At 53.8% G+C, this 13831-nt stretch overlaps 1 protein-coding gene across 2 annotated transcripts in view; it reads right to left on the bottom strand.

The window, feature by feature from the left end:
• The window catches only part of ADA2 (adenosine deaminase 2), a 27754-nt gene extending 13923 nt beyond the window's left edge, over nt 1–13831 (bottom strand). The window contains exons 1-5 of one of the 2 annotated variants that reach the window (XM_067755960.1): nt 13751–13793; nt 13010–13180; nt 10982–11302; nt 9015–9240; nt 7687–7897 (exon numbers count right to left, since the gene is read on the bottom strand). In XM_067755960.1, the coding sequence (XP_067612061.1) occupies nt 7687–7897; nt 9015–9240; nt 10982–11302; nt 13010–13091 (840 nt within the window). In that variant the 5' untranslated portion in view covers nt 13092–13180; nt 13751–13793. Of the gene's footprint in view, nt 1–7686; nt 7898–9014; nt 9241–10981; nt 11303–13009; nt 13181–13750 lie in introns of both variants that reach the window. The other variant, XM_067755961.1, reaches the window with a different exon arrangement.

The raw sequence follows: 13831 nt of genomic DNA, 5'->3' as shown, positions 1-13831 counted from the left end.
ATTACGGAATTAAAGAATTTGAAGCTGAAGGAACAGAAAGGAAATGTGGGGGCAGCGTTGCTTAAGGTCACACAATTAGCTTGTGTCAGACCAGAAACTAGGACTCAGAAGCTCTAGTTCCGAATGCAACCAGCTTCCACTTCTAGAGCCGGATTCACTTAAAAAGCGTGAACTGAGCTTCTGCTATGTGCCAGGCATATGCCGAGAGCTTTCCATCAATCTCATTTAATCCTAAAAACTGCACTGTTAGGTAGGTCTTATTTTACAGATGAGAATTTTGAGGCTCCCTGGCTGGAGCGGGGGGCTGGGGGTCGGCGGCATCGCGGTGGAGGGGCGCTGTCTCAAAGTCTCCAACCACCTAGTGAGGAGAAAATGCCTGGATCCCACCCCGGATTAGTTAAATTCTGGGGGTAGAACCTGGTTTTTTAAACTCGCCCAGGTGATTCTCATGTACTAATGTACCTCTAGGCTGGAGATCTACCGTGTTCGTCGATTTCACAGCCTTGTTTAGAGCGCGATCACAGCGCAACGTGGTAGGGAAGCGCGGCCATCGGGATTCCGCAGAGCAACACCAATGACGTGAAACACGGGTCACTAGAGCAAAAAGCCAGGTGGAGTTTCTAATGAAGGATTCTGCTAAGAACCCAGGACAAAACCCTGGGAGTGGGTAGGGGGAGCAGTGGGACCGCTGGTTACACAAGTGACAGCATCCAGGAAGCCGTCCGCGAACGACCATCCTGAGCTCCCTCGCCCCCGACGTGTCCCCCCCCACCCCGAGACCGCCCACGGGTAAATGCCAGCTGGGCTAGCTCCTGTGCATAATCCCCTGGGAGCTCCTCTCGGAAGGCTGGCCCGACCCAGTCTGAGTCTCCGATTCCGGCCGAGGGGGCGGGGATGGGGCCCAGGAGCTCAGACCCGCCTAGCAACTGTTGCTACGGGTGAGTGGCCTTTGTGATGGAGCATTAGTGACACAATAGGAGGCTGGGCAGTGGCATAGTCCATCAACAGCATCCCAGGCCCTGAATTAGCCCCACAGGCAAGGAGGGGGAGGCAGGGGGCTCAGAAAAGAATTCCAGGGCAGACGTTTTTAGTTGTTAATGTGTTGATGGCTCCCCTACTCTGGCTAAGGGGGCGTTAGGCAAAGACTCCGGACTGCAAAGGCCCTTTGTTCCAGGGTCAGACCAGAGCAAACAGCAAATCCCATCCCCCTCAGTCTTCGCCCCAGCCCACATCCCAGCCGCCCTCCACCTTCAGGGAGCCCTGGCTGGGTGCCGGAGGAGGTGGGGAGAGAGGCTGGCTGGGCAGGTCCCCAGGGCAGACCCCAGAGCCACGTGTCCCCAAGGGGCGTGGGGAGGGGGGCGGGGGGTTGGAAGCAAGGCCCAATTCCTTGCAGCTTCCCCAAATACCTCCCCAGGGGCTCAGACCCTCGCTCGGCACCTCTCTCCCTCCTCTCCCCTTCCCCCTACGGAGCCCAAGTCCCCTCCCCAAGGGCAGGCCTCCCTCCCACTCCCCACTCTGCGAAAGCTGCCAGGATGTGCCCACAGGAAGCGACACCCCCAGGCCGGAAGCCCCTCGGGGAGCTCCTTTTGAGATGCGTGTAGCCCCACAGGGTTTCTCAAAGCCCAGCACCCCGGCCCCTGGCCCATCCCTACTCACTGCCCACATGGCCTGGGTCAGGCTCTTGCACCCTTCTGAGCCTGTTTCCACATCTGCAAAGTGCAGGTGGTGAGGCTCAGAGGAGACCATGCAGATAAAGTGCTTTCAGAAGGTCTTGAAGTGCGGTCTGGGTCAGACCATCTGCATGGGAACCAAGGGGCGCGGGGGGCGGGCGTTTGGCTAGTTAACTCGGCAGCTCCCTAGCCCAACCCGAGACCCAAGGTCTGGGACCCTGGGAGGTCAGGGTCCAAAGAGCACCTCCAACTCAGTCCCATGCACACCTACCCCCCCTAAGCGTGATTATCACCCCTGGAGCCTCTGGAGGACTCTGCCGGGTCTGAAATGACTCACAGTCATTTCCCTCGCTGGGAAACCGGGGCTGACATACACACGGGGATTCCAGGAGAGGAAGCCAGTCCCAGGAAGGTGGGGGTGTGTGGTGGAGGCAGGGCTTAAACCAGACTCCGGAGGAGGATGGGCTTAGGGGCGGGGCCCAGGCTGGGCGAAGGAAGGGATTTCAGGCCAAACAGGGGACTAATGGCTCTGGGAGGTGCACTGTCCTCCGCCCTACACGGGCTAGTCCAGGGCCAGCTCATCTCTTTCCGAAATTCTTCTCTTAGTAGAAGGGGGACTGGACCCTCTCTTTTCTTTTGAAAGGATCGTTTGTACCCAGGACTTATTGACTACTCACAAGGCTGACAAGACTCTACTGGGGGCCGAGGTCAGGCCCACTCCCACTTCCCAAGAATCAGAAATAGGTCTGCAGGTCTGTGCTCAGAGTGAAACCGGCAAACAATCACCGGATCCTGGTGGAGATGCACACCCTCACCTGGGCCGACCTCAAGGAGGTGTGAACATATCCCAGGAAAAGGGGGTCATCCAGGATACACAGGAGAGTAGAGACCTGGAAGTGGGGGAGAGGGGGCACTGACTCAGGACGGGAAGGACGGGTTCTCAGGGCTGGCGCAGCCTCCACGACAGGGTCCCCGAACCCTTCAAGTCAAACTAGGGCAATAGAGTCAGTTTAGGGATCCCACCCAGGATTTAAAAATTAGCCTCCGAATGCAAAAATATCAGATAGTTTGGCTTCAGGAGAAGTTAAGATTTGCCTTCACCCCAAGGCAATAGAAATAAAAACAAAAATAAACAAATGGGACCTAATCAAACTTAATAAGCTTTTGCACAGCCAAGGAAACCATAAAAAAACCAAAAAGACAACCTACGGAACAGGAGAAAATATTTGCAAATGATGCAACTGACAAAGGCTTAATCTCCGAAGTATACCAACAGCTCATACAGTTCAACAACAAAAAAACAAACAACCCAATCGAAAAATGGGCAGAAGATTTTCATAGACATTTCTCCAAAGAAGACATACAGATGGCCAGTAGGTACATGAAGAGATGCTCAACGTCACTAATTATTAGAGAAATGCAAATCAAAACTACCGTGAGGTACCACCTCACACCAGTCAGAATGGTAATATTAAAAAGTCTACAAATAACAAATGCTGCAGAGGGTGTGGAGAAAAGGGGACCTCCTCCACTGTTGGTGGGAATGTATGTTGGTGCAGCCACTATGGAGAACAGTATGGAGGTTCCTCAGAAAACTAAAAATAGAGCTACCATATGATCCAGCAATCCCACTCCTGGGCATATACCCGGACAAAACTATAATTCAAAAAGATGCATGCACCCCTACGGTCATAGCAGCACTATTCACAATAGCCAAAACATGGAAACAACCTAAATGTCCATCAACAGATGAATGGATGAAGATGTGGTGCATATATACAGTGGAATATGAGTCATAAAAAGAACGAAATAATGCCATTTGCAGCAACATGGATGCAACTAGAGATGATCACACTAAGTGAAGTAAGTCAGAAAGAGAAAGACAAATACCATATGATATCACTTATATGTGGAATCTAAAATATGACAAATGAATTTATCTACAGAACAGAAACAGACTCACAGACGTAGAGAACAGACTTGTGCTTGCCATGGTGGGGTGGGGCAGAGGGATGGACGGGAAGTTTGGGGTTGCGCTGGGAGATGCAAACTATTACATTTAGAATGGATAGACAACAAGGTCCTACTGTATAGCACAGGGAACTATATCCAGTCTCCTGGGATAAACCATAATGGAAAAGAGTATTAAAAAAAGAATGTACATAAGTACACTACCATGTGTAAAATAGATAGCTAAAGGGAACTTGCTTAGCACGGGGAGCTCAGCTTGGTGCTCTGTGATGGCCTAGTCAGGTGGGGGGGTAGTGGGGAGGTCCAAGAGGGAGGGGATGCGTGTATGTGTACGGCTGATGTACTTCACTGTGCGGCAGAAACTAACACAACATTGCAAAGCAGTTATACTCAAAAAAAAAAAAAAAGAATGTATATATGTGTAAAACGGAGTCACTTTGCTGTACAGCAGAGACTGGCACAACATTGTAAATCAATTATATTTCAATTAAAAAAATTTGTCTTCAAGAGAGAATTTACTGATGGGAAAGCATACGTGACTGGTCTGATTGACAATTTTCTCTGAAAACTGCATTCTGACTTTCTTGTGTATACATCTGTCTCTTATGACTTTGGTCAATGTGTGTCAGTCCTCTGGAGCCCTTTTGCTTCTGGGTGTACAAACAGTAAAATTTCTGAGCCAATAAAGACCATGGAATATGGTAAGAAAACCAAAATAGTGCCACCCTTGAAGTCAGTTCAAATTACTGAGTGTGGCAAGGCCTTGGCACACTCAATAATTTGGATGAATGGACAGACCAGTTTGGATACTGTCGGGGAAGAGTTCTCAGCTGGACATCACATCTCTTCCCATCAAACACTCCTCAAACATTCCAAGCTTTATAAACCTCGTCCACCCTCACACCACAACTCGGCTCCACAAGCGGTTTTGGTGCCACAGCTCCTGGGGCTCCCGCTTCGAGGGGTCAGGGGAAGTTCCCTCCACCCTCCTTTGTCAAAGGCCTTGGGTCCCCAGTGCGGAGTCCACCCCAGGGACCCAGGCCCTCCTGTCAATCTTTAACTTGGTTAATCAGCCTGACTGTTGCCCTCGGGATTCAGGTCGGCTTATTAGGTGTCACCTTTGCGTCCTGGCCTTTAAACTTCTCCAAACTGGGGGAAAGAGAGAGGACTTGTTTGGGGCCCTTTCATGTTGGGGGGTGCTGGCGGGGGGTCCCTTTGGCCCACCCAGCCTTAGGTAGTGCTGTTATCAAAACCTTTGTTTTAATCCCATCAATGTCCATTGTATTCATCCCATTTGTTTTTTTTTTTGTGGAGCACAGGCTCCGGACGCGCAGGCCCAGCGGCCATGGCTCACGGGCCCAGCCGCTCCGCGGCATGTGGGATCTTCCCGGACCGGGGCACGAACCCGCGTCCCCGGCATCGGCAGGCGGACTCCCAACCACTGCGCCACCAGGGAAGCCCTTCATCCCATTTCTTCATAACCATCTATAGAGTCCCACACTGCTGGGACCAGTCCTGTGACTCTCCCCTTAACAACCCTTTACAAATGTCTACCTTGTTGGAAAGAGTCCCGACTTCACCCTTCTTCTCACTCCCTTGTTAATTAATGGACCGTTTTTATTAGCATCTGTAAGACCCATGAGGCGAAGCTAGGACACTGAATTCCATACGGCTTCCCAAACCATTTTGTTCATTTGAGTTAAGGTAACCTTTTGGTCTTAACATTGGTACCAATAAAACAGGTGTTTACAAGGAGAGGTCTCTAAAAAATTTACCAATTTAGAAGTTTTTCCAGTTCAAAGTATCCATCCTCTGGCCATTGACAGTAAGATCGTAATACCAACTTACACCATAAGGCTTTCCGTGGCTTAACCATGAACAAAAGAGGTGTCCCAGGAGAGTGCAAAGGACACAGCCTCACAAGCTCCAGGAAGTTCACCCCCAAGGATGGTCTAAGGAAGCAAAGGCGGCGTGAAGGTTGAGATGACAGAGGCCCCTTGGGGACGGAGACCTCTTGTGACAAACCCCCGGAAGCTGGCACCGTTGGACAAGGACGCTGGTTGCAAGCCCAGGTGTGGCCTGTGCTTCCGACCAGAGGTGACAGCTAGGAATCCCAGTCTAGCTGGCTGGCCACCCAATGCCCTGGTGCCTGCGCCTTCCAGACGGCAGGACCAGCCAAGTTTTCTCACTGGTGCTGAGGCCAAACTCTCAAGACAGAGAACAAGAAAAATGTAAAACCAATCAGACCAATGGTTTTCCTCCTTGTGATACAAAAGACAGAAACACAGAAAAACAGCGACCATCTCTGGGAGGAAAAGGATTCACAAGCCCAGAGCTCTCTTCCAAATTCACTGACCCAGAGGCCCTAAGGCCCGAGAACTAGCTCCACAAATATTTTCTCCTGCTAATCTGATTTTAGAAAAGAGAAAAAGGACTCTTTCCACTCCTGTTTCCAAAAGCCCCTGCAGGCGGAGATCCAGCAAACTGACAGGATAAGGATTCTCACCTTCTGCCAGGATCTCGGAGATGCAGGAGCCTGGGGCCAGGGGTGTCCAGCCAGTAAAGTTGAATCCAGCTGCCTAGGCCAGCTGGCCAACTGTCGGGGTGTAGGGGGAGACATTTCCATCTACCCTTCGAGGTTCTGGCTGGTCTGAGAATTAAACTGACATGAGACAGATTAACAGGAGAAAATCTAGCAAAAGTTTAATAACAGCTCTACGTAGGAGAGACCCAGGAAGACTGAGCCGCTCACCCAAATGGCTGAAGCCCTCACCTTAAATACCATCTTCAGCTCAAGACAAAAGAGGATGTTGGGGGTAGGGGTTTGGGACTTCAAAGGCGAGGAAGGCAATTCACAGGGTGATAAAAAGCAAGTGTTTGGTAAACACATGTTTGCTGGGCCAGCAGGGACAGTGGGACAGAATGGACTCTGGTGTCCAGGCCCTGAGGGGTCCCCCGACCACACCTGGCCGTATTCTCTGCAGAGACTCTGGTGCGGCTCTATGCTGAGAGCAGGCCCTTTAGGTCTTTTAGTCACTTGGGGGGAAGGTCAAAGGCTCTTCCTGAGTCTTCTGGGCCTGATTGTTTCAGCTCGAAATAATCCACATGCCAAAGTGACACTTTTGGGGGCGAGTGTGCTCCCCTACAGCGCAATGCACACACTCTTGTGAGCCCCCTGAAGGTACTGGAAAGAGCCTTCCAGTACCTCGGCTACTCCCTCAACCCCCAATCCCCACCTCCCCGCAAAAGTCCTCAGGAAAGTCCTCTTCCATACCCACCAGAAAGGTCCTCGCTCGCAGCACTTGACCCGCCCGGGCTCCTTGTGGGACGCCTCCCCAGCCTGGAGCCCCAGCCACCCCGCTGCCTCCCGAGCTCAGGTCTGCAAAGCCGAGGTCGGTCCGTCAAGGTAACTGAGACCCCATCACCCTTTGCTTCTGGCCAACATGCAAGGTCCTCTGAGCGATTTGTTAATATTTTGACACTTTGGGATACTTCTGGACTCTTCTCAATCTTTTCCTTTTTTTTCTCTTTGACCTTTCTTCCTCAAAGTCAAATCAAATGTCTCTGTTGCCCATAGAGGTCCCCGTGCTCCACAGAGAGGGCCCCCAGGAACTCACCAGACCTCACTCTACCTGCAACTAGACCCGTTTACCAGATGAAAGGCTCAGCGGGCCTTGCATCAAGGGCATCATCCTATGGGACTCACAGTAGCGCATTTGGATAGGAAAGGAGACGGTCAAGGATGGCCTGGGCACTAGGCACTGCCCAGAGTCCAGGGCAGGTGCCCAGGCATCAGCACGCCCCGTGCGTCTCGGGGGAGCTGGGCCAGGGGGATCACGAGGGAAGGGAGGTGACGGGCAGTGAGGGGCACGTGTCCAGTTTCGCAGGGCCCGCCCAGGGCTTCTTGCTCACATGGCCCCCGGAAAGGCACCAGGCCCCTTGGGGGTGAAGCCGGCCCTCGGTCCTATGCAGCACCAGGGTGGGGAGCCCGTGAAGCCCTGCAGGGTGAGAGCAGAGAGTCCAGCCTGAGCAGAGACGGACTCACCGGGTACAGCATGGCTCTGAGCTCCAGGTACAGCACATTGTCCTGGTAGAACTCCTCCAGGCCCTGGGAGATGTAGTCTCGGAATACCGGGGCGTAGCTCACGAGGCCCGCGATCGCGAAGAAGATAGTCTCGAACTTGGCCCAGACCGCATCTTGGTTTGCATAAGTCGCCTGGGGGTTCTCGGTCACCAGAGTGAAATTCCTCAGCAGGCTGTCAGGATACAAAGGGTAGGCAGGGGCTTGCGGCAGGCCATCAACCCCGGCCTGTAGGACTCCTGCCCAGGCTCCCTGATGGAGGCCTCCTGCCCTGGGACCTCCAAGTGCTCCCCAGGAGACACCTGGCAGGATGCTCCCACCAGCCAGGCTCTGCTGTCCCCCTTGGCCTCTTAGCCAGGCTGACCCCACTGAACGGACATCTCAGACCAAGCTGTCCTTGGAGGGTGCGATGCACTGAATCGTGTCCCCAAAATTCAGATGCTGAAACCCTAATTCCTAATGTGCGATGAGGACTTTCAAAAGGTAACTAAGGTTAAATGAGGTCGTAAGGGTGGAGCCCTGACCCAGTAGGGCTGGTGTCCGAGACCCCAGGGAGGCACGCACAGTGAGAAGGCGGCCGTCTGCCAGCCCAGGAGAGAGGCCTTGGAGAAACCTGCCCACACCTTGATCTTGGACTTCCAGCTTCCAGAACTGTGAGAAGGTACACTGGTATTCTTTAAGCCACCCCGCCTGTGGTATTCCATTGTGGCAGCCCCAGCAAACTCAAGCCCGAGGTCCGATGGAAATAGTTGTGGACTTGGCAGCACAGGACCCAGGTTACTTCCCTGATTAGCCGTTTACCAGCTGTGTGGCCTTGGGCAACCTCCTTAAAATGCAGGCTGGGCTGCATTTTCTCACTCATCAAGGAAATACCTCAAGAAAGCCCTCTGTAGATGGTTCTACGATTAGAATAGTTATTATAATGTTTGTATACAAGTCTGTTAGGAAGCTGGCCATCGTGTGTTCAGGCTGTTTCATCCATCCTGGGCCTCTTGGCTCCAGGAGCTGGGAATCCCCTTGTCTCCGGCCTTCCTGAGGGTCCAGACAAATCCTGTTCGGCGCGGCAGCAGTGTCACTGGTCAAATCGGGTTTTAAATGTACCAGGAACTTGCTGCGGGTGGGGAAGGTGTTGAATGCTTGGTGAAGCAAAGGATCCCGTAAAGTTAAGAGAAAAAGCCTCCGGACTTCTTTAACGCCAGCTGTTTCTAGAAGGGTCTGTCCCACGGGGACAGCGCACACGCCAAGCCCACCTGCGCAGAGGCGAGACGGGTTCTTCCCGAACCACCACCCACCTGTGGTCAAACTCGGTGACGTTCGGCAGCCCCTTTCGAAACTTCTCCAGCAAAACCCACGCGGGACATTCTGTTGTGTTCAGGGTGGGGGGAGTCGAGCGAGCAAATCTGAACTGCGGGGTCCCCCTCGGGGTGAGGCAGAAATAGCAGTGGGGCCTGTAGGTGACGTTTCTCACCAGCCAGTCCACGCTGACGATGCTGAAGTCGTGGACGTGTAAGGCAGCCCCTGCAGGGAGAGGGGCGGGTGGGGTGAGGCGAGGGCAGCGGGGGGCCGAGAGCCCAGCAGAGGCGGATGAGAGGGGCGCGGCTTTCTACGGGGCCACGTTCCTGGGGACACGAGGCCCTTTCCGTCTGTGGCGGCCTCGTCCCGGGGTGGCCCGGCCTCCTGGCTCCTTGACCGCGTCCCCCACCAGCAGGAGCCCTGGGGGGTCTCATCCAGGAGGCCGCAGGCGGGTTTGCAATCAGAAGGCTGGCCTCCATCTATTGGCTTCCAGCTCCCACGGGGAGCCTGACCCCCAGATGAGTCCTCCGGGCCCAGCGCAGCGTGAGGGGCGTGAGAAGACTGCCCCCGCCCGCCCACGCCAGCCTGTTGGCCCAGGGTCCCTGAGTCCCCCATCCTGTTCCGCGTCACCCCACATGCGGCCTGCCCACCTCCTGCTTCCCGCCGAGCCCTGCGGCTTCTGGCCTCCTTCAGACCTTGCACCGACTCGAGGCTCAGGGTTCACCCCCTCTGCCCTCCGGCTGCGTCTGAGCACCTGGCCTGGACACTGGCCCCTTGGCGGGTGTCCCGCTGTGCGAGCTCTGGCGTGTCCCCTCTCTAAACAGGGAGGCTGCTTTACCAACCTCACAGTCTTTACATTTTTTAATCTCTGTGATACTAAAAAAAAAGTATAGAAAGCTTGCAGCTGCAAGCTACGTGCTCAGGACCACGATTGTTCTACTGTTCACGGCGATGCGTCTATACAGTAACGTCACCTGCAGATTGGCCCTTGCCATCTACCTCTACGAGGATTAAATCATGAGCCGCTGCAGCTGCTGACCTTCAACCCCCTGAAAGGAGTTCAGGGTGGAGATCAGAAATGAGGCCCTCTGTGCTCTGGGAAAAACTAACTCTTCATATTTACAAAAACACTAAGATCCTTCTTGGTGACGTCTGCTCTTGGTGACTAGCAGAAACCGCCTGCAAAAAACATGTGCTTCGGGCTTCCCTGGTGGCGCAGTGGTTGGGAGTCCGCCTGCCGATGCAGGGGACATGGGTTCGTGTCCCGGTCCGGGAAGATCCCACATGCCGCGGAGCGGCTGGGCCCGTGAGCCGTGGCCGCTGAGCCTGCGCGTCCGGAGCCTGTGCTCCGCAACGGGAGAGGCCACAGCAGTGAGAGGTACTGCAAAAAAAAAACCAACAAAAAAACCCAAAACCAACATGTGCTTCATTGCATGTACTCTCCCTTCACCAAAATCACGTAGGTACTGACCTTCCCCCTACCTCTCTGGAGCAGTTTCTCAGAGCTATCTGAAATGCTGTCTCCCGGGCTATAGTCCTCATCTTGCCCCAAATAAAACTGAACTCCCAGCTCTCACGCTGTGCATTTTTTTCCAGTGGACAGTAGCAGTGAAGTACTAGAAATGTGTTGTTTACCCAGGACGCATCCCCTTCAGTAACTTAGCCCCCGGAAAGGCTAGAAGAACGTATGCAGGGAGGGATCGGGTTCTTACAGGGGACAACTTCCAGCCCCGCCAGGGATGCCCGGTCCCCTCGGAGCCTGTCTGAGGCCGAGTCCCCTCGGAGCCAGGGTTTTGGTTTCAGGGTGGATGGCAGCCACGTGGAGCCCCCGCCCCGAGTCCACCAGCAAGGACTAGGACTCAGGGCCCCAGTGGAGTCTGGGCTCCACTCAACACAAGACCCACCGGCTCCAATTTAGTCCCTCCTATGTCCCCAGGACCCCAGAACCGTCCCCTCTGACCCCTACCTTTCGGCATCTTCTTCAGGATGTTGAACACTGCACTTTCCTCAATGAGGCTCTTGGCTTGGAAGAAGTGCATGCTGGCCGGGATGCTCCCTGCCCTCAGGGCCTCCTGCATCTCAGCCTCCTTGAGCGCCCCGAGCCTCTGGTTGGCCAGCTCCTCCTCCTGCTTCAGCACCAGCTGCCCCCCAATACGCATCATCTTCTCTCTCATCAACAGCCAGTTTCGTGCTTCGTCTCCGGATGCGGCCGAGAAGAAAGAAGACATGGCCACGGCCAGCAGCAGCGCGGGCAGGGCTGGCCGCCCTGACACGGACATTGGGACGCCTAGAAGAGGAAATCGCTCTGCTGGAGACTTGGGAAGGGGGGAGGCTGAAGAGTTTAGTGTTGAAGCTGGACCGCCCTCCTCCCATCCTACACTCGGATGACCAGGAGGCAGCATGCACACGACGCTTCTTCTCTGAGATCCTAGAGAAGAGACCTCTGGGTACAGACAAGGGGGGGTCCCCACATAAAAGTTCATCACGAGGCCTCCCAGACCTCCCCGCGAGCCCTGCTGACATGCACAGGGAAACACTGAAATCGATTTTTAGTGTTTCACTTTTAAATACAGCCGGAGAGCAGAGGATCACGAGGCTTATGAAGAAAGGCTCCAGCATAACAAAGGAACTTAAAAAATAACACAGAGAAGGAACTAGCACAGGAAACGAAAGAAAGCCCAGAAGAAGCATAGTTAATATCTCTACAGAGATGAGAAACGTTATGTGTCCCCAAAACAGGAACAGGGTGGTGTAAAAAATAAACAAAATGAGCTTTCAGAAATTAAAAACATGAATGCTGAAATTTAAAACATTGACGAGCAATATAAAAGATGGAACTGAAGAGAAGCTTTTAGAAAGTAGGACAAAAATAGGAGAGAAGAATATTGGTTCAGGAAACCCAACACCCAAATAACAGACATTTCAGAAGGAAAAAGAAAAAATAGATGGGAGAAAAAAAGGAAATAAATACTATAAGAAATTGTCCCAGAACTGAAGACCTGCCCCCCACCACCCCGGGTTGGCAAGACACCCAGCAGGCACCCAGCACAGTCACTCAACAGCGACATGTGTTCCTGACATTTCAGAATATTAGCATCAAAGATTCCAGGAGCTTCCAGAGAGCAGCTGACCCAGGTCTCCAGTGAGCGGGGATTTGAGGGAAGAAGGAAGGAACTGCCCCAGTTGGGTCTGCGGAGGAACCCTGACCTGGGCTGACTACTGCAACCACATTTAGGAATTGTTTCTGCACACATGAGAGTATGACGCTTTCCACCAGAAAGAATCAAAACTGTAAATGGGGAGACCCCAGGCCCAGCCCCAAATTAGCACGTCTTGGTGAGACTCTGGGCAAATCACTTCATGACTGTGGGTCTGTTTCCTCACTTGCAAAAAAGGGTGAATTGGATGACATCAGTGGTTCTCAAAGTGTGACACACGTGTCATCCCTGTTCAGGTGGAATAAAAAACTCAAAGCAGTTAATTTAAAGAAAAATGGTAAGTAAATAGAGGTACAGCAACACAACAAAGATGGAGAGCCTGGCCGTCGTCAAGACACATCGTCCAAGGTCCTTTCCAGGGATGGCTCTCAATTATTCTAGGTATTTATTCAATGATTATACCAGACCGCAGGGGAGACGCGGGGGGAAACGCAGGGGGAGATTTTCAGAAGGAACCAGATGGTCATCCAGTGGGACGGCAGCGTGGCAGGGCTGGACCCCGAATCCGAGAGCTGGGCTTTCGGAGAATCCCTGCCACTTCATCAGGTCCTAAAATCTCTCCTTGGTCGACGGTGTTTGCCAAAGCTGAAATCTCCAGGCAGAAGGATAGTGAGGTTTGTGCCATCCCCATCACGGAGCCATCCAGCCCCCCAACATCCTCCACCAAGGGCCCCGCCCCTTGTCCCCTCTCCCCATGACATTTAACAAGGGCCACCCCCCCCAAACCTCCCACTCGGTCCTCTCCAAGGACCCCAGAGCATCTGTGTGCCCAGCACCTGGGGGCTCCTCCCCGCCGGCCAGACCGAAGTGTGTCCAGCGCAGGTCAGGAGCAGCCGGCTGCGCAGGAGGAGGGGTCATCCCGTCCACACGGCCACTTCATGTCCTCCCTCCCTTTTAGAAGAAGGAGCATAGGGGCTTCCCTGGTGGCACAGGAGTTAAGGGTCCGCCTGCCAACACAGGGGACATGGGTTCTAGCCCTGGTCCCTGAAGATCCCACATGCCGCGGAGCAACTAAGCCCGTGCACCACAACTACTGAGCCTGCACTCTAGAGCCCGTGAGCCACAACTACTGAGCCCGCGCGCCACAACTACTGAAGCCCGTGTGCCTAGAGCCCGTGCTCCGCAACAAGAGAAGCCACCGCAATGAGAAGCCTGCGCACCACAACAAAGAGTAGCCCCTGCTCGCCGCAACTAAAGAAAAGCCCGTGTGCAGCAACGAAGACCCTACACAGCCAAAAATAAATAAAATAAAAACTAAATAAATTTCTAAAAAAAAAAAAGAAGGCGCATAAAAGCTCTACAAAAATAGCTTGTTTGCAGGCTCAGAAGAAAGGATCGGTGCCGTGAGCCTGAGTCACGTCCCTGGGCTGCAGCAGGTGGTGCAGCCAGGCTGCCCTGCCCCCACCCCACTCCCGGGACTCACCCCGCGGGCAGGGCCCCCGCCCAGGTGAGTCAGCAGTGCCACCAGCCACCTACACGCCTTGGTCCCCGGACCCCACCCAGGAGACCCCAGTTACCTCGGGGCAGCTTCAGCGACCGTGACCGTGGACTCTGTCCCCCCAGTGGCCCGTTGGAAGCCCAGGCTCCCGACCGTTTCA

This window comes from Pseudorca crassidens, chromosome 11 (genome assembly GCF_039906515.1).
Source record: "Pseudorca crassidens isolate mPseCra1 chromosome 11, mPseCra1.hap1, whole genome shotgun sequence".
NCBI lineage: Eukaryota > Metazoa > Chordata > Mammalia > Artiodactyla > Delphinidae > Pseudorca > Pseudorca crassidens.
Note: the sequence above shows the minus strand (reverse complement) of the source record. Positions and strands in the feature narration are given on the sequence as shown.